The 26,123-nt window shown below is 43.3% G+C and overlaps 1 protein-coding gene across 1 annotated transcript in view; it reads left to right on the forward strand.

Moving 5' to 3' along the window:
• Positions 1-31: 31 nt before the first annotated feature.
• samd1b (sterile alpha motif domain containing 1b) overlaps positions 32-26,123 on the forward strand; it is a 121,661-nt gene continuing 95,569 nt past the window's right edge. Inside the window, exons 1-3 of the mRNA XM_080879948.1 lie at positions 32-1,710; positions 2,774-3,017; positions 4,233-4,360. Of these exons, the coding sequence (XP_080736074.1) occupies positions 532-1,710; positions 2,774-3,017; positions 4,233-4,360 (1,551 nt within the window). The 5' untranslated portion in view covers positions 32-531. The remainder of the gene's footprint in view (positions 1,711-2,773; positions 3,018-4,232; positions 4,361-26,123) is intronic.

Genomic DNA, 26,123 nt, shown 5'->3' on the forward strand with positions numbered 1-26,123 from the left:
GCTGAGGTATTTAAAGTGTTCTCGGTGGGAGGTTGGCGTAGTCTTGAGGTGACATCCATCACTCCCGCCTGATGCGGGGTGAAGCCGTCATCCACCCATCTGTTGACCGCGCGGCTCACTCATTCGCCATAACGCTCAAAAATATAACACGCAAATACCCGGGGTGTCCTCGACGGAGGCTGCGTGCGTGTTTCTTTGTGCTGAAATCCACTGTGCTGCTGTAAACCGCAGGCTGATCAGAATAAGACTGCGAACAAAGAACGTGGCTCTGAGCCACGCGAATGCGAGTCAATTCCACCTTAAATGCAATTTGCGTCTCTGGCGGCAGAGACCATAGGCGCCATCTTCGGTCCACCTTAAGCGCACAATGTGGCAAACGAACGCAAGCGTACCAGCCAGGCTTCCGTCCTCATTCTCCAGCCGGGGATCGCACTTTGGCTTCCCAGCTTTGACACAGCGTCACTTGTGAAACAACAGAGAAGGAAAAAGAGACGCACTCGGGCCAAACCCCATCCGCACCAGCAGGAGAAGATGTCCGAGCCAAACAAGTACCGAGAGTGGATCCTGGAAACAATCGACTCTCTCCGCTCGAGAAAAGCCCGTCCGGATCTGGAGAGGATCTGTCGAATGGTCCGGAGACGACACGGGTCAGACCCGGACCGAACCAGGACAGAACTGGAAAAACTGATTCAAGAGCAGACGGTGCTCAAAGTTAGCTACAAGGGGTCCATATCATACCGAAACGCGGCGAAGGTGCAGAGGAAAAGCAGAAAGAAGAGTGAGTTTACGGCCGCTGGCAGCAGCAGCAGCAGCGCGGAGGCAGCGAGGGAGCGGACCAAACACGATCATCTGAACAACAACGGCGACAGTGCGCACAGCTTCACGGACCAGGAGGAGGCAGAGGAGGACTCGGAGCCCAGCCCAGATCCACACACTCAAACATCAGGCAGCACCACCGGCAAAAAGCTCAAGCCTGCCTCCAGCCCGAGTAGCGGAAACGGGTGCCTCAGTTGTGGCGCAACAACGGGCTGTGCTGTCGGGAGCGGCTGTAAAGAGGAGAAAGCGAGTGCACCGAGAGACAAGGGATTAGGACAGCAGGCGGCGGGGGACTGCCCGTCGCCCGGTTTCGGCCACAGGACAGGCGCACACAGCGGGGCTGACGGCGGCAGGACGGCTCAGAGCAAAGCCGGTGCAGTTAGCGCAGAAAAGGAGTGTGCTGTGTCCCGGGCTGACACGCAGAGCAAAACTTGCCCTGGGAGTGTCAGCAGTGTTCATCAGAATCAAAGGCAGAAGCAGTCTGTTCCCCTCAAGCCCAAACTTCGAGTCGGAGGAGGGAGCACCAAAACAACGGGGAACCACGCTAACTCGGACCTGGGCGACAGATTAGTCGCTTCTGTTCGCAGCCTGTCCGAGAAGAGCCTCCGAGGGGGCTCAGCCACTGTGACCAGAGGCCACATGAAGCCGCTTGGGCTGAAGGAGATCCTGGGCTATCTGAGCAGCCAGGAACGGCTGTCGGAGGAAAAGCTGACCCGAGGCAAAGTCAAAGTGGTCATGGAGAGAGAGGTGGCGAGGGGCAGGCTGCGCAGGACCCGCTGCGGGAACATTACTCTCCCTCTGAGGGGGGTGGTGGTAGAGGAACCGATGCCGAAGAATGCGTCCGCTGACAGACTTGCAAAGAGCGCACTGCAGGACAAACACGCTGTGAAAAAGGTGGGCAACGCTAACTTAATATTTTCGACACGTCTGGACTGTGCGGGGCTCAGCGAGCAGCTTTGGCTCGATGGATTGCCGATAAATTAATGATCGCGGGTTGAAACCGCACGCACAGCATTAGGACGCGCTTCCGTCGCCCGGCGTGTGCTTCGTTTTTTCTTCTTCTCGTCAAACCTCAATGTTTCAAAAAGTGTTTGAGGGCATTTGAGGAAATGCGTTATTGTCTCGAATGCTTGTCAGTGGGATGCGACCGTGCCCGTGTTGCGTTTGTCCTCTGTAGCCTCGCCAAATGCGTGTCTCTGTCTGTGTGTGTATGTATAGCTCGGATTCCTGCACAAAAGGTGCAGGTTACAGAGAGGAGCAGACAGCTCCGGAGCGGCTTTCCCCGGCTCCCAGGGCGAGAGCGCGCACCAAAGAGCGTCTGTGCGCGGCGCGAGCACGAGCACCTACAGATTTCGTTTCCACTTCGCTGTTTTCGGGTCAATAACATCTGATTTCGTTCCTATAAACTTTAGCCGTGCACACCGGAGCGCAGAGTGTCTGGGCCTGCCGCGCAGTAGGCGGTGTCTGTCTAAACTTGAGACGTGCCGCTGCCGCGCTCCTGTGAGCGCTGCTCTGTCGCGCAGGCCGACGGAGGACTCAGCCCCATCAGCCGGACATCGTGTTTACTCATATAATAAAAGCGCCATTCTAACGTTTTTATTATAGCCTTCCCGTTTATGTCCCACTACCCCTCCCGTTTCTTGCTTCATTAAGTCCTTTGTGTCATTTCTGACAGCGCACTCTCCTCCCTCGCGCTCTCCCTCTCCACCCTGTGTGTGCGTGCAAACTTAGCTATAGTAGGCGGCTATCGTTATTTCTGATGTCTTTCTCCAAGTGGGGGGTGTTTATGAGCAGCACTGTCTGCCCCGGAGAAGCTCAGCAGACCTGATATGCTCTTAAACCCCTCAAAACTTAGGGAGCGATTAACTTAGCTTTAAACTCATCTCGAAAAGCAGTGCACCCCCACCCCTTTTTTTTAATTGCGTTTCTTCTGATACAACTTTATGTGTGCTTGCAGCCGCCGTCACCCTCTCTCCAGGAGAATGAGCCGATGGAAACAGCCAGTGAAGAAGAGGAACGGGAAGACAACGAGGAAGAAGAGGAGGAGGAGGATACTCGGAGTTCTGAGGAGGAGGGAGGACTATCCCCGGTAGCCATGACAACCGAACCAGTGCTCATTGAGAAAATCAGAGAAGATGCTGAGATCCAGAAAGCATCAAAGCAGGAGAGCCCCCAGCAGGAGCAGCAGGAGGGAGGCAAAGGTGTGTGCACTGAATGGCTGTGTGTACTCAGAGGCAGCCTCATTAAAGAACTAGTAATATTCTCACGGTTATATTAAATAGCTCTTTACTGACCACGGCTGCTGCTTCTTAAAACCTTCAAGTGGTTATTTGTTTTTTTCTTTTCAAACTGATTTCCAACTTTAAATTGGACTTTTTTAAGTTTTTAATTTTTCTTCAACAACAATTTCAAACAGACTAATACTAATAACTAATACTAGTAATTATTTAATACTTGAATAATTTTTTCTTTCTTTATTTTTTGCTATGAAAATGGGAATGTGGGCAGCAACTTATTGAACTTTGCAGACATATATAGAAATAGAGTTTGTACAATTCTGAGGTGTTTCAAAGTAAATATTTGGCTTGACCACCTTTGTTCTGCAGCACAGACTGCACTTGCTTAGGTAAGCATTCCTGTTATTTTTTTAAGTAGTCTTCAGGAATTGTTCTCCAGGCTTCCTGAAGGACATTTCAAAGCTCTTCTTTGGATGTTGGCTCCCTTTTGCTCAGGTCTCTGGCAAGATGATCTCACAGTGCCTCAGTAATGTTGATGTCTGTATTTGAACCTGTTGCTACTAATTTTCAGTTCAGTTCTTATGTAATTTGCCATGCATCAGCCCTTTCCCTGTTTTTCTTTCTTAAGAATAGCTTCTTGATAACCACCCTTCCACTGAGACCAATTCTTATGAGGTTTCACTGGGTCACTCCATACACATTTTCTTTAATAACACAAAGAAATTGTGTTATCTTTGACATATTTTGTGAATTCAGCTAAAGGATTGGGAACGCATTATGCATTTTTGCAACTGGGTGCTGGTAATAAAGTGCCTACACATACAATTTATACTTTTTTTTTACACTTAGGTCAGTGTTAGGGAACGTAAAAAACAAAACACTAGTCCGCTGTGAATAGCCAGTTACCAGGACTGGACAGAAAATGAATGAAAAAGCAACCAATGTCCAAAAGAACCTTCAAAATACCTTCCTGGACTCAAGAGCACTTTAATAAATCAGAAGGAAGTCTGGCTCCTTGGAAGTAAAAAATATAGAAATGAGGAGTAGCTCAAGACTTTTTAACAGTACTGTACACAGTAAATTACATAAATAGTTGCTCCTATGCTACCATTAAACTATTTTCAGATATAGAATTTCCTTTCTTCAGTCTTTTTACCTTGCTTTGACTTTTTTTTTCAGGTTTGCCGGTGCTTGATTTCATCCCCGACACACCAGTTCAGGGAGCCTCGCAGTCACAGAGTAATGGTCCAGTCATGGAAGAGAGAGCTGGTTCCCCTGATCAGATACCAATGGAGGTGCAAGTGAGTGTAAGTACATGTGTCGTCCACTTTGTTTTTGTTTTGTTCTGTTTTTTCAATCATTCAAAATGGTTTGACTGATAGTACACAAGTATTATAAGTCAAATATACTGGAGCATTAAATGTGAAAGTATTCTTTGTGTAGTAATGCTCTTTTCCTAGAGGAGTGGTCATTAGTGAAAATCCTAAATTACAAGCTAAATGTTTGCAAAAAAACAAAAAATGTGAATTTGGACTATTTTAACCATGAATTGACATCAACTTTTATCCTCCATGATGCTGCCTATATGATGTCAACAACTCAGTGTTTGTATCTGCCAAAACTTTCTCAGACTTTTCAGTTTTCCTAGTCAGGAACTCATTTTTCCGATTATTATTTTAGAAGTGTCTAACTGCCAACTAACATAAATATCTAATCAGCCAATCACATGGCAGCAGCTCAGTGCATATCGGCCTGTGGACATAATCAAGACAACCAGCTGAAGTTCAAGCTGAGCTTCAGAATGAGGAAGAAAGTTGATTTAAGTGACTTTGAACCTGGTTGTTGGTACCAGACAGGTCTGAGTATTTCAGAAACTGCTGATCTGCTGCAACTTTCCTACATAACCATAGAAAATGCTATCCCTTTATGATAAGGGCATACCCACCTTCTGAGGATTACGTGCCATATCACAAAGCTCAAATCATCCAAAACTGGGGGGTATTTTCAACATGACAATGACTTCACTCAATTTGAATACCTTAATTCATCGACATCTTTCGTATATTTGATTTTTTCTCAATTCCCTTAAAAGCGTTTTTTTAGCATCTCATAAGAAGGAAGGAGGAATCATCTGAAGGCGGAATCAGAGTTCTGTACTTATGTGGCTGATCTTAGGTTGTTAAGGAAATTTCTGTATGTTATTAGTCTGTTTAAATATACAAGCCAATTATTTTTTATCAGAGTAAGGAAAACTACTACTACTCCTACTACAAATATCAGTAGAAACCTTGAAATAAAAAACACTCACAATATACTTTTAATAATAAATAAATCAAAACAGGAAATCCCAAAGTCAGCTTAACAAATAATCAAAATCTTAGAGTACGAGAATGGAAACAAACATTTAAACCCCAAAACTCAAAATCCTGCAACCAATTACAGAAAATCCATCTCATGCTTTTCCCCAGTTTAACCTATTAAACCAAGTTTAGCACACAGTTAGATCAGTTCAAGCAACAAATCTGAGAGCAAACTTTAAGAAAACTCAATAATATGCACTAATTGTTTTCATTTAATTTATCTTAACTCATCAAAGAACTTTCTCAAATAAATATCCATCCATCCATCCATCCATCCATCCATCCATCTGCTTATTTAATTCAAGGACACTAATAACTATAAAAAAATAATAATTAAAAATATTAAAGATTTCACATTATATTTTTTCTGCACTGCATGTAGAAGTTATTATTTAAATGGTTTTCTAGGTATTATTGGTCTAACTGTCACAATGTAACTACAACTCATGATTGTGAAGTTACAAAACTTGTATATAAAAGTATATAAAAATGTAAAAAATTAAACCTGATTTTAAGATAACCTCCTTGGGCAGTCCTGCACCACTTCCAACATTCTTGTAGATCATTCCAAGAAAGTTTTGTTACCTTTAATTAGGGCTGTTCGATATAACGATATATATCGGATGACGATATAAAAATGTCTATGTTTCATTTTACGCTATCCTTTGTTTCGTGGTGTCGCAAAATAAACTGTTTACCTGTTTTTATGCATTGTGGTTAGCAACAACGACGGTAACAGCATCGCGTGTCCGCTTGTTTATGTTCCACATAAACCTTTCACAATAAAGCTCAAGATCCTGTTGAGACTTTTCAAAATAAACTGAATCACGTGAAAGAGCAGATTATTTACGGATGAGAAGTAAAAAAGAGCCCCCAGGTGCTAAAAAAAATCAACCTTAGACTCAAACGTTAGAACAGGCTTTCCCCGCAGCACGCCGTGTAATAAATACTCACAAAGAAAACAGCGGCTGTTACAACTTATGTTTAAAAATGTATAGTTTCATGCATCGGTTAAAACACTCGACTCCAGCTACACGACGCGCAGCTGGAAACACTTCCCGCAAGTCAAGCTGCCCGAGATTCACAGAATTTACAGAAAATGTTACATTTTTGTGATTTATATCGTTATCGGACGATAGAATTCTTATATCGGGATATGAGATTTTGGTCATATCGCACAGCCCTACCTTTAATACTTGTGTCAGCGACACATGCTGGATTTCCAAAAACAAAATTCCACTGAGCCAAATCTGATGAGTTGTTTTAAAAATAAATCTCAGGTACACAATGGCATATTCCAAGAATCATCTTGTTTTCCATTACTGTTCTCCATCAAACATGTCAGCGCATTATAGTCTGTGTTAACTGAACCTAGAGGACAAATTGTTGCTCTTAGTGTTGAAAAAGCAACAAACCTGCTTCTAGTTGGGTTCCTGATCTGATGAGTCACTTTATGGTTGCAAACTGTGGCCTCTTTAACTAAAGAGGCTGTTTGGTCACTGGGTTACAATCAGAGAACCAGCTCTGAATGGGAGTGATTATCCTTGAAATGAAGGCTGTGTCAATTTTTGACACAGAAGTCAGTGTTTTGCTCTCTGCAACAGTAAAATCTCAAAAGTGCGAGTTCTCCCTTTCATTGGAAAAGCAAATATTACGTTATGATTAATGTTGAATGGCCAAGCTTTGTCACACTTTAGATAATTATACAATCAGGAAATGTCTTACACTGTACTACAGGATATGCCCAATATGTGATTAAGAGCCTGATGCTGATTAACGGGTTATTAAGGAGGAACAAAATATTAAAAAGGGTGTAAGTGCAGAGTGAGCTAGACTGACATCTCTCTGACCCTTTCATTAGTTCTGTTGTTCTGATTGGGTGAGGGAGTTATACCTTTATCACGTTTTTTAACTAAAATAGTGCTTTTAAATGAGTATTCCTGGTAAGAGTTCTGAATGCCAGAAAAGAAGCCTCTAGCAACACTTTACATTTTTCAAGAGGTTCAAATAAATTATAAGAAAATGTAGCAGACAGATTACTCTTGTTTCGTAATTATTTGTTAACTATGATCCACACTGATCTAGAAAATGTAATCAGAGTAAACAGCAGTTTATCACACACTCTTAACATCTCTCCAACAGCATACCCAAACACTGAAGCCGTGTGCATGCTGGGCATTTTATATGAAAATGATTAAAATAAATAATTAGTACCCGACAAGGACTTTATTAGGTATCAGTGGTATATATGGTATATGAATGTTGATATACACTGCTTCAAAATGTGTTAGACCACCACCCAGTGTAAGGTTTATTAAAGGTATTTGTAACTATCAAAATGTTTTTTTTATGTTTCTATAACTGGTTAATCACCACTGCGTGCATGCTCTTTAACTGAATTTTTAATTATTGTTGTTATCCACAAATTTTAAAATTGACTGTTTTACAAAAAGCAGAAAAAACACTAAATTAAATTATAATTTTTTTTAATTAAAGATGCCAAAATACAGCTATTCACTTGCATTCCTGAACAAATTTTTTTTAATCAATTCCAGCATGGCAGCACAAATGTGGTTTGCATAATGTGTGCATATACCTTTTTTTGAACATATACCATGCAATGCTCAACATAGCACTTATTATCCAAGCACTTCTTATGTATTGTGTATATGTATTGTGTAATGACAATGTCAACAGAGGAGTGATTTCAAATGCAATTAAAGCTGCAAGCAGCGTTATGAGGGCCCTCGCACCCCCGGCGCGTCGAGCCACGCCCAACACCTAAAACCAGCACGTCCGATCTCATGTCACATTGATGGAATTCATGCATTTAACCACCAGCTAACATTTCAACTCATTCATTCATGATTTGTTAGTCGTTCCACTAGGTGGCGCTCTAACCCTTATGCACAAATGGCATAACAAACATTTCCGAGCTCGAGTCTCATCACGCCTATGAGCTTTGGGAGAGATTGGACATTGTGTTTTTGAGTGACAGCAGATTACTGCTTTTTGGCGAGTGATTGAAACTCCACGTGCCGCCATGACCACCCCGTTTCCCTGAATGTAAAAAGCTTCGCAATTTAACATCACAAAGGTCTTTAGATTCCACACACAGGAGATCGCATCAATCTGATGAAATCCCTTGCAGGAGTACGTCAAAGAACGATGCCTGGAAAGAGGGGAAAATGTTGCCAAAATTAAACATTAATTTTAAAATGGCTGACTTCCTGTTGGATTTTGGATATTGCTCCAAGAGACTTTTTTGTACATCTTGATATCTCCTATAAGCTTACCAGGTTTCAGACTCATACATAAAACACAGAGCTGGGGCTGTGGTTTTGAAATTTTGTAGGGGGCGCTGTGGAGCCATTTCGCGCTATTCAATAAAAATGATCACATGACAACAAAGCCTTCATCCATTTGGAGGGGTGTGCTAAATTTAAAGCCTCTATATACTTTCCAAGCCCCTCAAAAGCCACTTCATCTTTCCTGGTGGACCGCGTTGCCACCAGGGTGCGCCGTTCAGTTTAAAGTCACAATTTTTGCACTGAAGCATCACGAGGGACTGATGTTGATATTCACTGCTTTTGAGGTGGCCACGATGAACCTGTGAAAATCAGTACAACAAAATTAAAGCCATGACATTTCCTGTTGCCACTAGGTGGCGCTGTACGTATTCCCGACAATGGGCACATCAATCTGTTCAGGGCGGGTCTGACATCATGCCTGTAAAGTCTGGTACTGAACAGACTGGATTTCATTGAGTTATACTAATTTGTTTCTTCATGGCGTGACATCAAAGTTCGCCATGCTGCTGGGGTCACACCCTTTTGCGAAAAGTCACAGTTTTCACTGTAACCCAAGACCAACTCCTTAAGGCTTTCCTGGAGAAATTTGAGGCTGCAGGTGTCACCCATCACTATACTGTACCCCAAAGTGTAAAACATGACATTTCCTGTTCCCACTAGGTGGCGCTGTCCCTGGTGTCAAATATGGCAGTTGAAATATGTTCAGGGGTGGAGCCTTGTCATATATTTTCACTTTGGTCAAGGTCAGAAAATGTATGACAAAATGAGAGGCAATAAGATTTTCATGGCGAGTCATCGAAATTCGCCATGGCGCCACGGCCTCATAGTATTGTGAAAACTCAAAAGCTCCGCAATTTAACATGGCACAAGGGTGTAGTTGACACTGTCCAAATTTGAAGGTTATGAAATGAAACCCCAAGGAGGAGTTCGCAAAAGTTCGAGGCATGGAAATGGCAAAATTAGAGCCAAAATGTCACCTTCTCTTCCAAATGGCGGACTTCCTGTTGGGTTTGCGTCAATGGGCCCACAGACTTTTTTGTTCGTCTTGGCATGATACACATGTGTGCCAAATTTCATACATGTAGCTCAAACGATGTGGTCGTAGGGCTGCATTTAACAAGGCATAGGTGGCGCTGTAGAGCCATTTCCCAGTGCTCATATGTAAAACCATTAAAATACAAAATTTTTCACCAGACCTGGCATGTGTGCAAAATTTCATGAGTTTTTGAGCATGTTTAGGCCCTCAAAAAGGCCCTTGTTTGGGGTGAATAATAATAATAATTAAAGCTGCAAGCAGCGTTATGAGGGCCCTCGCACCCCATCGTGTCGAGCCACGCCCAACACCTACAACCAGCACCTCCGATCTGATGTCACATTGATGGAATTCATGCATTTAACCACCAGCTAACATTTCATCTCATTCAATCATCATTATAGTCGTCCCACTAGGTGGCGCTCTAACCATTACTGACAAATGGCATAACAAACATTTCCGAGCTCGAGTCTCATCACGCCTGCGACCTTTGGGACATATTGGACCTTTTGATTTTGAGTGACAGCAGATTACTGCTTTTTGGCGAGTGACTGAAACTCCACATGCCGCCATGACCACCCCGTTTCCTGAATGTAAAAACCTTCGCAATTTAACATCACAAAGGTCTTTAGATTCCACACACTGGAGATTGGTTCAATATGATGAAATCCCTTGGAGGAGTTCGTCAAAGAACGGTGCCTGGAAAGAGGGGAAAATGTCACAAAAATTACACATTAATTTTAAAATGGCTGACTTCCTGTTAGATTTGGGATATTGCTCCAAGAGACTTTTTTGTACATCTTGATATCTCCTATAAGCTTACCAGGTTTCAGACTCATACATAAAACACAGAGCTGGGGCTGACGTTTTGAAATTTTGTAGGGGGCGCTGTGGAGCCATTTTGCGCTATTCAATGAAAATGATCACATAACAACAAAGCCTTAAGCACAATGGAGGTGTGTGCCAAATTTCAAGCCTCTATAAACTTTCCAAGCCCCTCAAAAGCCACTTCATTTTTCATGGTGAACAGCGTTGCCACCAGGGTGCGCCGTTCAGTTTAAAGTCACAATTTTTGCACTAAAGCATCATCAAGGACTGATGGTGATATTCACCGCTTTTGAGGTGGCCACTATGAACCTGTGAAAATCAGTACAACAAAGTGTAAGACATGACATTTCCTGTTCCCACTAGGTGGCGCTCTTCATATTCCTGACAATGGGCACATCAATCTGTTCAGGGCGGGTCTGACATCATGCCTGTAAAGTCTGGTACTGATCAGACTGGATTTCATTGAGTTATACTAATTTGTTTCTTCATGGCGTGACATCAAAATTCGCCATGCTGCTGGGGTCACACCCTTTTGCGAAAAGTCACAGTTTTCACTGTAACCCAAGACCAACTCCTTAAGGCTTTCCTGGAGAAATTTGAGGCTGCAGATGTCACCCATCACTATACTGTACCCCAAAGTGTAAAACATGAAATTTCCTGTTCCCACTAGGTGGCGCTGGCCCTTATGTCAAATATGGCAGTTGAAATATGTTCAGGGGTGGAGCCTTATCATATGTGTGCTGTTTGGTCCAGATCGGAACATGTATGACAGAATGAGAGGCAATAAGATTTTCATGGCGAGTCATCAAAATTCGCCATGGCGCCACGGCCTCATACTATTGTGAAAACTCAAAAGCTCCGCAATTTAACATGGCACAAGGGTGTAGTTGACACTGTCCAAATTTGAAGTTTATAGGACCAAATCCCAAGGAGGAGTTCGTTAAAGTACAAGGCATGGAAACGGTAAAATCAGACCCAAAATGTCACCTTCAATCCAAAATGGCGGACTTCCTGTTGGGTTTAGGACATTGCCATAATAGACTTTTTTGTTCGACTCGCAACGTTATATAGGTGTACTGACTTTCAAATATGTAGGTCATACCCATACCGGGGGCTCGCATTTTTCATTTTTCTAGGTGGCGCTACTGAGCTAATTTTCCCTGGCCATGTCTGAGAACATTAAAATACGTAAATTTTCACCAGACCTGACGCGTGTGCAAAATTTCATGAGTTTTCGAGCATGTTTAGGCCCTCAAAAGGCCAATTCATTTGCCGGAATAATAATAATAATAATAATTAAAGCTGCAAGCAGCGTTATGAGGGCCCTCGCACCCCCGGCGCGTCGAGCCACGCCCAACACCTAAAACCAGCACGACCGATCTGATGTCACATTGATGGAATTCATGCATTTAACCACCAGCTAACATTTCAACTCATTCATTCATGATTAGTTAGTCGTTCCACTAGGTGGCGCTCTAACCATTATGTACAAATGGCATAACAAACACTTCCGAGGTTGAGTCTCATCACACCTGAGACGTTTGGGAGAGATTGGACATTGTGTTTTTGAGTGACAGCAGATTACTGCTTTTTGGCGAGTGATTCAAACTCTAAGTGCCGCCATAACCACCCCGTTTCCCTGGACGTAAAAAGCTTCGCAATTTAACATCACAAAGGTCTTTAGATTCCACAAACTGCAGATCGGTCCAATCTGATGAAATCCCTTGGAGGAGTTCGTCAAAGTACGGTGCCTGAAAAGATGGGAAAATGTCGCCAAAATTAAACATTAACTTTAAAATGGCTGGCTTCCTGTTGGATTTGGGATATTGCTCCAAGAGACTTTTTTGTACATCTTAAGATCTTCCATAAGCTTACCAAGTTTCAGACTCATAGATAAAACACAGAGCAGGGGCTGATATTTTGGAATTTTGTAGGGGGCGCTGTGGAGCCATTTTCCACTATTCAAGGAAAATGGTTACATAACAACAAAGCCTTCATCACATTGGAGGCGTGGGCCAAGTTTAAAGCCTCTATAAACTTTCCAAGCCCCTCAAAAGCCACTTCATCTTTCATGGTGGACTGCGCTGCCACTAGGGTGCGCCGTTCAGTTTAAAGTCACAATTTTTGCATTAAACCATCACGAGGGACTGATGGTGATATTCACCGCTTTTGAGGTGGCCACGATCAACCTGTGAAAATCAGTACAACAAAGTTAAAGCCATGACATTTCCTGTTGCCACTAGGTGGCGCTGTCCGTATTTCCGACAATGGGCACATCAATCTGTTCAGGGCGGGACTGACATCATGCCTGTAAAGTCTGGTACTAATCAGACTGGATTTCATGGAGTTATACTAATTTGTTTCTTCATGGCGAGACATCAAAGTTCGCCATGCTGCTGAGGTCACACCCTTTCGTGAAAAGCCACAGTTTTCACTGTACCCCAAGACCAACTCCTTAAGGCTTTCCTGGAGAAATTTGAGGCTGCAGATGTCACCCATCACTATACTGTACCCCAAAGTGTAAAACATGACATTTCCTGTTCCCACTAGGTGGCGCTGTCCTTGATGTCAAATATGGCAGTTGAAATATGTTCAGGGGTGGAGCCTTATCATATGTGTGCTCTTTGGTCAAGGTCAGAAAATGTATGACAAAATGAGAGGCAATAAGATTTTCATGGCGAGTCATCGAAATTCGCCGTGGCGCCACGGACTCATGGTATTGTGAAAACTCAAAAGCTCCGCAATTTAACATGGCACAAGGGTGTAGTTGGCACTGACCAAATATGAAGGTTATGAAATCAAACCCCAAGGAGGAGTTCGTTAAAGTTCGAGGCATGGAAACGGTAAAATCAGAGCCAAAATGTCACCTTCAATCCAAAATGGCGGACTTCCTGTTGGGTTTAGGACATTGCCATAATAGACTTTTTTGTTCGACTCTGAACGTTATATAGGTGTACCGACTTTCAAACATGTAGGTCATACCCATATCGGGGGCTCGCGTTTTTCATTTTTCTAGGTGGCGCTACTGAGCTAATTTTCCCTGGCCATGTCTGAGAACATTAAAATACGTAAATTTTCACCAGACCTGACGCGTGTGCAAAATTTCATGAGTTTTCGAGCATGTTTAGGCCCTCAAACGGCCAATTCATTTGCCGAAATAATAATAATAATAATAATAATAAACAGAGCAATTACAATAGGGCCTTCGCACTGTCAGTGCTCGGGCCCTAATAATAATAATAATAATAATAATAATTAAAGCTGCAAGCAGCGTTATGAGGGCCCTCGCACCCCCAGCGCGTCGAGCCACGCCCAACACCTAAAACCAGCACGTCCGATCTGATGTCACATTGATGGAATTCATGCATTTAACCACCAGCTAACATTTCAACTCATTCATTCATGATTAGTTAGTCGTTCCACTAGGTGGCGCTCTAACCATTATGTACAAATGGCATAACAAACACTTCCAAGCTCGAGTCTCATCACACCTGAGACGTTTGGGAGAGATTGGACATTGTGTTTTTGAGTGACAGCAGATTACTGCTTTTTGGCGAGTGATTCAAACTCTAAGTGCCGCCATAACCACCCCGTTTCCCTGGACGTAAAAACCTTCGCAATTTAACATCACAAAGGTCTTTAGATTCCACACACTGGAGAATGGTTCAATATGATGAAATCCCTTGGAGGAGTTCGTCAAAGTATGAAGCCTGAAAAGAGGGGAAAATGTCGCCAAAATTGCACATTAATTTTAAAATGGCTGACTTCCTGTTGGATTTGGGATATTGCTCCAAGAGACTTTTTTGTACATCTTAATATCTTCCATAAGCTTACCAGGTTTCAGACTCATAGATAAAACACAGAGCAGGGGCTGTTGTTTTGAAATTTTGTAGGGGGCGCTGTGGAGCCATTTTGGGACATTCAATGAAAATGATCACATAACAACAAAGCCTTCATCCATTTGGAGGTGTGTGCCAAATTTCAAGCCTCTATAAACTTTCCAAGCCCCTCAAAAGCCACTTCATCTTTCATGGTGAACAGCGTTGCCACCAGGGTGCGCCGTTCAGTTTAAAGTCACAATCTTTGCACTGAAGCATCACGAGGGACTGATGGTGATATTCACCGCTTTTGAGGTGGCCACGATGAACCTGTGAAAATCAGTACAACAAAATTAAAGCCATGACATTTCCTGTTGCCACTAGGTGGCGCTGTCCGTATTTCCGACAATGGGCACATCAATCTGTTCAGGGCGGGTCTGACATCATGCCTGTAAAGTCTGGTACTGATCAGACTGGATTTCATTGAGTTATACTAATTTGTTTCTTCATGGCGTGACATCAAAGTTCGCCATGCTGCTGGGGTCACACCCTTTGGCGAAAAGTCACAGCTTTCACTGTAACCCAAGACCAACTCCTTAAGGCTTTCCTGGAGAAATTTGAGGCTGCAGATGTCACCCATCACTATACTGTACCCCAAAGTGTAAAACATGACATTTCCTGTTCCCACTAGGTGGCGCTGTCCTTGATGTCAAATATGGCAGTTGAAATATGTTCAGGGGTGGAGCCTTATCATATGTGTTCACTTTGGTCAAGGTCAGAAAATGTATGACAGAATGAGAGGCAATAAGATTTTCATGGCGAGTCATCGAAATTCGCCATGGCGCCACGGCCTCATAGTATTGTGAAAACTCAAAAGCTCCGCAATTTAACATGGCACAAGGGTGTAGTTGACACTGTCCAAATTTGAAGTATATAGGACCAAATCCCAAGGAGGAGTTCGTTAAAGTACAAGGCATGGAAACGGTAAAATCAGAGCCAAAATGTCACCTTCAATCCAAAATGGCGCACTTCCTGTTGGGTTTAAGACATTGCCATAATAGACTTTTTTGTTCGACTCCGAACGTTATAACGGTGTACCGACTTTCAAACTTGTAGGCCATACCCATACCGGGGGCTCGCGTTTTTCAATTTTCTAGGTGGCGCTATTGAGCTAATTTTCCCTGGCCATGTCTGAGAACATTAAAATACGTAAATTTTCACCAGACCGGACGCGTGTGCAAAATTTCATGAGTTTTCGAGCATGTTTAGGCCCTCAAACGGCCAATTCATTTGCCGAAATAATAATAATAATAATAATTAAAGCTGCAAGCAGCGTTATGAGGGCCCTCGCACCCCATCGCGTCGAGCTACTCCCAACACCTACAACCAGCACGTCCGATCTGATGTCACATTGATGAAATTCATGCATTCAACCACCAGCTAACATTTCATCTCATTCAATCATGATTATAGTCGTCCCACTAGGTGGCGCTCTAACCATTACTGACAAATGGCATAACAAACATTTCCCAGCTCGAGTCTCATCACGCCTGCGACCTTTGGGACATATTGGACATTTTGATTTTGAGTGACAGCAGATTACTGCTTTTTGGCGAGTGACTGAAACTCCACGTGCCGCCATGACCACCCGTTTCCCTGAACGTAAAAACGTTCGCAATTTAACATCACAAAGGTCTTTAGATTCCACACACTGGAGATTGGTTCAATATAATGAAATCCCTTGGAGGAGTTCGTCAAAGAACGGTGCCTGGAAAGAGGGGAAGATGTTGCCAAAATTGCACATTCATTTTAAAATGGCTGACTTCCTGTTGGATTTGGGATATTGCACCAAGAGACTTTTTTGTACATCTTGATATCTCCTATAAGCTTACCAGGTTTCAGAATCATACATAGAACACAGAGCAGGGGCTGTGGTTTTGAAATTTTGTAGGGGGCGCTGTGGAGCCATTTCGCGCTATTCAATGAAAATGATCACATGCCAACAAAGCCTTCATCCATTTGGAGGTGTGTGCCAAATTTCAAGCCTCTATAAACTTGCCAAGACCCTCAAAAGCCACTTCATCTTTCATGGTGAACAGCGTTGCCACCAGGGTGCGCCGTTCAGTTTAAAGTCACAATTTTTGCACTGAAGCATCACGAGGGACTGATGGTGATATTCACCGCTTTTGAGGTGGCCACGATGAACCTGTGAAAATCAGTACAACAAAATTAAAGCCATGACATTTCCTGTTGCCACTAGGTGGCGCTGTCCGTATTCCCGACAATGGGCACATCAATCTGTTCAGGGCGGGTCTGACATCATGCCTGTAAAGTCTGGTACTGATCAGACTGGATTTCATTGAGTTATACTAATTTGTTTCTTCATGGCGTGACATCAAAGTTCGCCATGCTGCTGGGGTCACACCCTTTTGCGAAAAGTCACAGTTTTCACTGTAACCCAAGACCAACTCCTTAAGGCTTTCCTGGAGAAATTTGAGGCTGCAGATGTCACCCATCACTATACTGTACCCCAAAGTGTAAAACATGACATTTCCTGTTCCCACTAGGTGGCGCTGTCCTTGATGTCAAATATGGCAGTTGAAATATGTTCAGGGGTGGAGCCTTATCATATGTGTGCTCTTTGGTCCAGATCGGAACATGTATGACAGAATGAGAGGCAATAAGATTTTCATGGCGAGTCATCAAAATTCGCCATGGCGCCACGGCCTCATAGTATTGTGAAAACTCAAAAGCTCCGCAATTTAACATGGCACAAGGGTGTAGTTGACACTGTCCAAATTTGAAGTTTATAGGACCAAATCCCAAGGAGGAGTTCGTTAAAGTACAAGGCATGGAAACGGTAAAATCAGACCCAAAATGTCACCTTCAATCCAAAATGGCTGACTTCCTGTTGGGTTTAGGACATTGCCATAATAGACTTTTTTGTTCGACTCTGAACGTTATATAGGTGTACCAACTTTCAAACATGTAGGTCATACCCATACCGGGGGCTCGCGTTTTTCATTTTTCTAGGTGGCGCTACTGAGCTAATTTTCCCTGGCCATGTCTGAGAACATTAAAATACGTAAATTTTCACCAGACCTGACGCGTGTGCAAAATTTCATGAGTTTTCGAGCATGTTTAGGCCCTCAAACGGCCAATTCATTTGCCGAAATAATAATAATAATAATAATAAACAGAGCAATTACAATAGGGCCTTCGCACTGTCAGTGCTCGGGCCCTAATAATAATAATAATAAACAGAGCAATTACAATAGGGCCTTCGCACTGTCAGTGCTCGGGCCCTAATAATAATAATTAAAGCTGCAAGCAGCGTTATGAGGGCCCGAGCACCCCCGGCGCGTCGAGCCACGCCCAACACCTAAAACCAGCACGTCCGATCGATGTCACATTGATGGAATTCATGCATTTAACCACCAGCTAACATTTCAACTCATTCATTCATGATTAGCTAGTCGTTCCACTAGGTGGCACTCTAACCATTATGTACAAATGGCATAACAAACATTTCCGAACTCGAGTCTCATTATGCCTGCGACCTTTGGGTGAGATTGGACATTGTGTTTTTGAGTAACAGCAGATTACTGCGTTTTGGCGAGTGATTGAGAGTCTACGTGCCGCCATAACCACCCCGTTTCCCTGAACGGAAAAAGCTTCGCAATTTAACAACACAAAGGTCTTTGGATTCCACACACTGAAGAATAGTGCAATCTGATGAAATCCCTTGGAGGAGTTCGTCAAAGAACGATGCCTGAAAAGAGGGGAAAATGTTGCCAAAATTGCACATTAATTTTAAAATGGCTGACTTCCTGTTGGATTTGGGATATTGCTCCAAGAGACTTTTTTGTACATCTTGATATCTCCTATAAGCCTACCAGGTTTCAGATTCATACATAAAACACAGAGCTGGGGCTGTGGTTTTGAAATTTTGTAGGGGGCGCTGTGGAGCCATTTTGGGATATTCAATGAAAATGATCACATAACAACAAAGCCTTCGTCACATTGGAGGTGTGTGCCAAATTTCAAGCCTCTATAAACTTGCCAAGACCCTCAAAAGCCACTTCATCTTTCATGGTGAACAGCGTTGCCACCAGGGTGCGCCGTTCAGTTTAAAGTCACAATTTTTGCACTGAAGCATCACGAGGGACTGATGGTGATATTCACCGCTTTTGAGGTGGCCACGATGAACCTGTGAAAATCAGTACAACAAAATTAAAGCCATGACATTTCCTGTTGCCACTAGGTGGCGCTGTCCGTATTTCCGACAATGGGCACGTCAATCTGTTCAGGGCGGGTCTGACATCATGCCTGTAAAGTCTGGTACTGATCAGACTGGATTTCATTGAGTTATACTAATTTGTTTCTTCATGGCGTGACATCAAAGTTCGCCATGCTGCTGGTGTCACACCCTTTGGCGAAAAGTCACAGTTTTCACTGTAACCCAAGACCAACTCCTTAAGGCTTTTCTGGAGAAATTTGAGGCTGCAGATGTCACCCTTCACTATACTGTACCCCAAAGTGTAAAACATGACATTTCCTGTTCCCACTAGGTGGCGCTGTCCTTCATGTCAAATATGGCAGTTGAAATATGTTCAAGGGTGGAGCCTTATCATATGTGTTCACTTTGGTCAAGGTCAGAAAATGTATGACAAAATGAGAGGCAATAAGATTTTCATGGCGAGTCATCGAAATTCGCCATGGCGCCACGGCCTCATAGTATTGTGAAAACTCAAAAGCTCCGCAATTTAACATGGCACAAGGGTGTAGTTGACACTGTCCAAATTTGAAGTTTATAGGACCAAATCCCAAAGAGGAGTTCGTTAAAGTACAAGGCATGGAAACGGTAAAATCAGAGCCAAAATGTCACCTTCAATCCAAAATGGCGGACTTCCTGTTGGGTTTAGGACATTGCCATAATAGACTTTTTTGTTCGACTCTGAACGTTATATAGGTGTACCGACTTTCAAACTTGTAGGCCATACCCATACCGGGGGCTCGCGTTTTTCATTTTTCTAGGTGGCGCTACTGAGCTAATTTTCTCTGGCCATGTCTGAGAACATTAAAATACGTAAATTTTCACCAGACCTGACGCATGTGCAAAATTTCATGAGTTTTCGAGCATGTTTAGGCCCTCAAATGGCCAATTCATTTGCCGAAATAATAATAATAATAATAATTAAAGCTGCAAGCAGCGTTATGAGGGCCCTCGCACCCCCGGCGCGTCGAGCCACGCCCAACACCTAAAACCAGCACGTCCGATCTCATATCACATTGATGGAATTCATGCATTTAACCACCAGCTAACATTTCAACTCATTCATTCATGATTAGTTAGTCGTTCCACTAGGTGGCGCTCTAACCCTTATGCACAAATGGCATAACAAACATTTCCGAGCTCGAGTCTCATCACGCCTATGAGCTTTGGGAGAGATTGGACATTGTGTTTTTGAGTGACAGCAGATTACTGCTTTTTGGCGAGTGATTCAAACTCCACGTGCCGCCATGACCACCCCGTTTCACTGAACGTAAAAAGCTTCGCAATTTAACATCACAAAGGTCTTTAGATTCCACACACTGGAGATTGGTTCAATATGATGAAATCCCTTGGAGGAGTTTGTCAAAGAACGGTGCCTGGAAAGAGGGGAAAATGTTGCCAAAATTGCACATTAATTTTAAAATGGCTGACTTCCTGTTGGATTTTGGATATTGCTCCAAGAGACTTTTTTGTACATCTTGATATCTCCTATAAGCTTACCAGGTTTCAGACTCATACATAAAACACAGAGCTGGGGCTGTGGTTTTGAAATTTTGTAGGGGGCGCTGTGGAGCCATTTCGCGCTATTCAATAAAAATGATCACATGACAACAAAGCCTTCATCCATTTGGAGGGGTGTGCTAAATTTAAAGCCTCTATATACTATCCAAGCCCCTCAAAAGCCACTTCATCTTTCATGGTGGACCGCGTTGCCACCAGGGTGCGCCGTTCAGTTTAAAGTCACAATTTTTGCACTGAAGCATCACGAGGGACTGATGTTGATATTCACCGCTTTTGAGGTGGCCACGATGAACCTGTGAAAATCAGTACAACAAAATTAAAGCCATGACATTTCCTGTTGCCACTAGGTGGCGCTGTACGTATTCCCGACAATGGGCACATCAATCTGTTCAGGGCGGGTCTGACATCATGCCTGTAAAGTCTGGTACTGATCAGACTGGATTTCATTGAGTTATACTAATTTGTTTCTTCATGGCGTGACATCAAAGTTCGCCATGCTGCTGGGGTCACACCCTTTTGCGAAAAGTCACAGTTTTCACTGTAACCCAAGACCAACTCCTTAAGGCTTTCCTGGAGAAATTTGAGGCTGCAGGTGTCACCCATCACTATACTGTACCCCAAAGTGTAAAACATGACATTTCCTGTTCCCACTAGGTGGCGCTGTCCCTGGTGTCAAATATGGCAGTTGAAATATGTTCAGGGGTGGAGCCTTATCATATGTGTGCTCTTTGGTCCAGATCGGAACATGTATGACAAAATGAGAGGCAATAAGATTTTCATGGCGAGTCATCGAAATTCGCCATGGCGCCACGGCCTCATAGTATTGTGAAAACTCAAAAGCTCCGCAATTTAACATGGCACAAGGGTGTAGTTGGCACTGACCAAATATGAAGGTTATGAAATCAAACCCCAAGGAGGAGTTCGTCAAAGTTCGAGGCATGGAAATGGTAAAATCAGAGCCAAAATGTCACCTTCAATCCAAAATGGCGGACTTCCTGTTGGGTTTAGGACATTGCCATAATAGACTTTTTTGTTCGACTCTGAACATTATATAGGTGTACCGACTTTCAAACATGTAGGTCATACCCATACCGGGGGCTCGCGTTTTTCATTTTTCTAGGTGGCGCTACTGAGCTAATTTTCCCTGGCCATGTCTGAGAACATTAAAATACGTAAATTTTCACCAGACCTGACGCGTGTGCAAAATTTCATGAGTTTTCGAGCATGTTTAGGCCCTCAAACGGCCAATTCATTTGCCGAAATAATAATAATAATAATAATAATAATAATAATAATAATTAAAGCTGCAAGCAGCGTTATGAGGGCCCTCGCACCCCCGGCGCGTCGAGCCACGCCCAACACCTAAAACCAGCACGTCCGATCTGATGTCACATTGATGGAATTCATGCATTTAACCACCAGCTAACATTTCAACTCATTCATTCATGATTAGTTAGTCGTTCCACTAGGTGGCGCTCTAACCATTATGTACAAATGGCATAACAAACACTTCCAAGCTCGAGTCTCATCACACCTGAGACGTTTGGGAGATATTGGACATTGTGTTTTTGAGTGACAGCAGATTACTGCTTTTTGGCGAGTGATTCAAACTCTAAGTGCCGCCATAACCACCCCGTTTCCCTGGACGTAAAAAGCTTCGCAATTTAACATCACAAAGGTCTTTAGATTCCACAAACTGCAGATCGGTCCAATCTGATGAAATCCCTTGGAGGAGTTCGTCAAAGTACGGTGCCTGAAAAAATGGGAAAATGTCGCCAAAATTACACATTAACTTTAAAATGGCTGACTTCCTGTTGGATTTGGGATATTGCTCCAAGAGACTTTTTTGTACATCTTAAGACCTTCCATAAGCTTACCAAGTTTCAGACTCATACATAGAACACAGAGCAGGGGCTGTGGTTTTGAAATTTTGTAGGGGGCGCTGTGGAGCCACTTCGCGCTATTCAATGAAAATGATCACATGCCAACAAAGCGTTCATCCATTTGGAGGTGTGTGCCAAATTTCAAGCCTCTATAAACTTGCCAAGACCCTCAAAAGCCACTTCATCTTTCATGTTGAACAGCGTTGCCACCAGGGTGCGCCGTTCAGTTTAAACTCACAATTTTTGCACTGAAGCATCACGAGGGACTGATGTTGATATTCACCGCTTTTGAGGTGGCCACGATGAACCTGTGAAAATCAGTACAACAAAATTAAAGCCATGACATTTCCTGTTGCCACTAGGTGGCGCTGTCCGTATTTCCGACAATGGGCACATCAATCTGTTCAGGGCGGGTCTGAAATCATGCCTGTAAAGTCTGGTACTGATCAGACTGGATTTCATTGAGTTATACTAATTTGTTTCTTCATGGCGTGACATCAAAGTTCGCCATGCTGCTGGGGTCACACCCTTTTGCGAAAAGTCACAGTTTTCACTGTAACCCAAGACCAACTCCTTAAGGCTTTCCTGGAGAAATTTGAGGCTGCAGATGTCACCCATCACTATACTGTACCCCAAAGTGTAAAACATGACATTTCCTGTTCCCACTAGGTGGCGCTGTCCTTGATGTCAAATATGGCAGTTGAAATATGTTCAGGGGTGGAGCCTTATCATATGTGTGCTCTTTGGTCCAGATCGGAACATGTATGACAGAATGAGAGGCAATAAGATTTTCATGGCGAGTCATCGAAATTCGCCATGGCGCCACGGCCTCATAGTATTGTGAAAACTCAAAAGCTCCGCAATTTAACATGGCACAAGGGTGTAGTTGACACTGTCCAAATTTGAAGTTTATAGGACCAAATCCCAAGGAGGAGTTCGTTAAAGTATAAGGCATGGAAACGGTAAAATCAGACCCAAAATGTCACCTTCAATCCAAAATGGCGGACTTCCTGTTGGGTTTAGGACATTGCCATAATAGACTTTTTTGTTCGACTCTGAACGTTATATAGGTGTACCGACTTTCAAACGTGTAGGTCATACCCATACCGGGGGCTCGCGTTTTTCATTTTTCTAGGTGGCGCTACTGAGCTAATTTTCCCTGGCCATGTCTGGGAACATTAAAATACGTAAATTTTCACCAGACCTGACGCGTGTGCAAAATTTCATGAGTTTTCGAGCATGTTTAGGCCCTCAAACGGCCAATTCATTTGCCGAAATAATAATAATAATAATAATAATAATAAACAGAGCAATTACAATAGGGCCTTCGCACTGTCAGTGCTCGGGCCCTAATAAACAGAGCAATTACAATAGGGCCTTCGCACTATCAGTGCTCGGGCCCTAATTAAAGCTGCAAGCAGCGTTATGAGGGCCCTCGCACCCTGGCGTGTCGAGCCACGCCCAACACCTAAAACCAGCACGTCCGATCTCATGTCACATTGATGGAATTCATGCATTTAACCACCAGCTAACATTTCATTTGGTTCAACCATGAGTATAGTCGTCCCACTAGGTGGCGCTCTAACCATTATAGACAAAGGGCATAACAAACATTTCCGAGCTCGAGTCTCATCACGCCTGCGACCTTTGGGAGAGATTGGACTTTGTGTCTTTGAGTGACAGCAGATTACTGCTTTTTGGCCAGTGATTGAAACTCCACGTGCCGCCATGACCACCCCGTTTCCTTGAACGTAAAAAGCTTCGCAATTTAACATCACAAAGGTCTTTAGATTCCACACACTGGAGAATGGTTCAATATGATGAAATCCCTTGGAGGAGTTCGTCAAAGTATGAAGCCTGAAAAGAGGGGAAAATGTCGCCAAAATTGCACATTAATTTTAAAATGGCTGACTTCCTGTTGGATTTGGGATATTGCACCAAGAGACTTTTTTGTACATCTTGATATTTTCCATAAGCTTACCAGGTTTCAGACTCATAGATGAAACACAGAGCAGGGGCTGTTGTTTTGAAATTTTGTAGGGGGCGCTGTGGAGCAATTTCGCGCTATTCAATGAAAATGATCACATGACAACAAAGCCTTCATCCATTTGGAGGTGTGGGCCAAATTTCAAGCCTCTATAAACTTGCAAGCCCCTCAAAAGCCACTTCATCTTTCATGTTGAACAGCGTTGCCACCAGGGTGCGCCGTTCAGTTTAAAGTCACAATTTTTGCACTGAAGCATCACGAGGGACTGATGTTGATATTCACCGCTTTTGAGGTGGCCACGATGAACCTGTGAAAATCAGTACAACAAAATTAAAGCCATGACATTTCCTGTTGCCACTAGGTGGCGCTGTACGTATTCCCGACAATGGGCACATCAATCTGTTCAGGGCGGGTCTGACATCATGCCTGTAAAGTCTGGTACTGAACAGACTGGATTTCATTGAGTTATACTAATTTGTTTCTTCATGGCGTGACATCAAAGTTCGCCATGCTGCTGGGGTCACACCCTTTTGCGAAAAGTCACAGTTTTCACTGTAACCCAAGACCAACTCCTTACGCCTTTCCTGGAGAAATTTGAGGCTGCAGGTGTCACCCATCACTATACTGTACCCCAAAGTGTAAAACATGACATTTCCTGTTCCCACTAGGTGGCGCTGTCCCTGGTGTCAAATATGGCAGTTGAAATATGTTCAGGGGTGGAGCCTTATCATATGTGTTCACTTTGGTCAAGGTCAGAAAATGTATGACAAAATGAGAGGCAATAAGATTTTCATGGCGAGTCATCGAAATTCGCCATGGCGCCACGGCCTCATAGTATTGTGAAAACTCAAAAGCTCCGCAATTTAACATGGCACAAGGGTGTAGTTGGCACTGACCAAATATGAAGGTTATGAAATCAAACCCCAAGGAGGAGTTCGTCAAAGTTCGAGGCATGGAAATGGTAAAATCAGAGCCAAAATGTCACCTTCAATCCAAAATGGCGGACTTCCTGTTGGGTTTAGGACATTGCCATAATAGACTTTTTTGTTCGACTCTGAACATTATATAGGTGTACCGACTTTCAAACTTGTAGGCCATACCCATACCGGGGGCTCGCGTTTTTCATTTTTCTAGGTGGCGCTACTGAGCTAATTTTCCCTGGCCATGTCTGAGAACATTAAAATACGTAAATTTTCACCAGACCTGACGCGTGTGCAAAATTTCATGAGTTTTCGAGCATGTTTAGGCCCTCAAACGGCCAATTCATTTGCCGAAATAATAATAATAATAATAATAATAATAATAATAAACAGAGCAATTACAATAGGGCCTTCGCACTATCAGTGCTCGGGCCCTAATAATAATAATAATAATAATAATAATAAACAGAGCAATTACAATAGGGCCTTCGCACTATCAGTGCTCGGGCCCTAATTAAAGCTGCAAGCAGCGTTATGAGGGCCCTCGCACCCCCGGCACGTCGAGCCACTGCCAACACCTCAAACCGGCACGTCCGATGTGATGTCACATTGATGGATTTCATGCTTTTAATCACCAGCTAACATTTCATCTTATTCAACCAGGATTATAGTCATGCCACTAGGTGGCGCTCTAACCATTATTGACAAATAGCATAACAAACATTCCCAAGCTCGAGTCTCATCACACCTGCGACCTTTGGGAGAGATTGGACATTGTGTTTTTTAGTGACAGCAGATTACTGCTTTTTGCGAGTGATTGAAACTCTACGTGCCGCCATGACCACCCCGTTTCCCTGAACGGAAAAAGCTTCGCAATTTAACATCACAAAGGTCTTTAGATTCTACACACTGAAGAATGCTTCAATATGATGAAATCCCTTGGAGGAGTACGTCAAAGTATGAGGCCTGAAAAGGGGGGAAAATGTCATCAAAATTACACATTAATTTTAAAATGGCTGACTTCCTGTTGGATTTGGGATATTGCTCCAAGAGACTTTTTTGTACATCTTGATATCTTACACAAGCTTACCAAGTGTCAGACTCATAGATGAAACACAGAGCAGGGGCTGTTG

The sequence above is a fragment of the Rhamphochromis sp. 'chilingali' genome (genome assembly GCF_963969265.1).
Source record: "Rhamphochromis sp. 'chilingali' genome assembly, chromosome: 4".
NCBI classification, from domain to species: Eukaryota; Metazoa; Chordata; class Actinopteri; order Cichliformes; family Cichlidae; genus Rhamphochromis; species Rhamphochromis sp. 'chilingali'.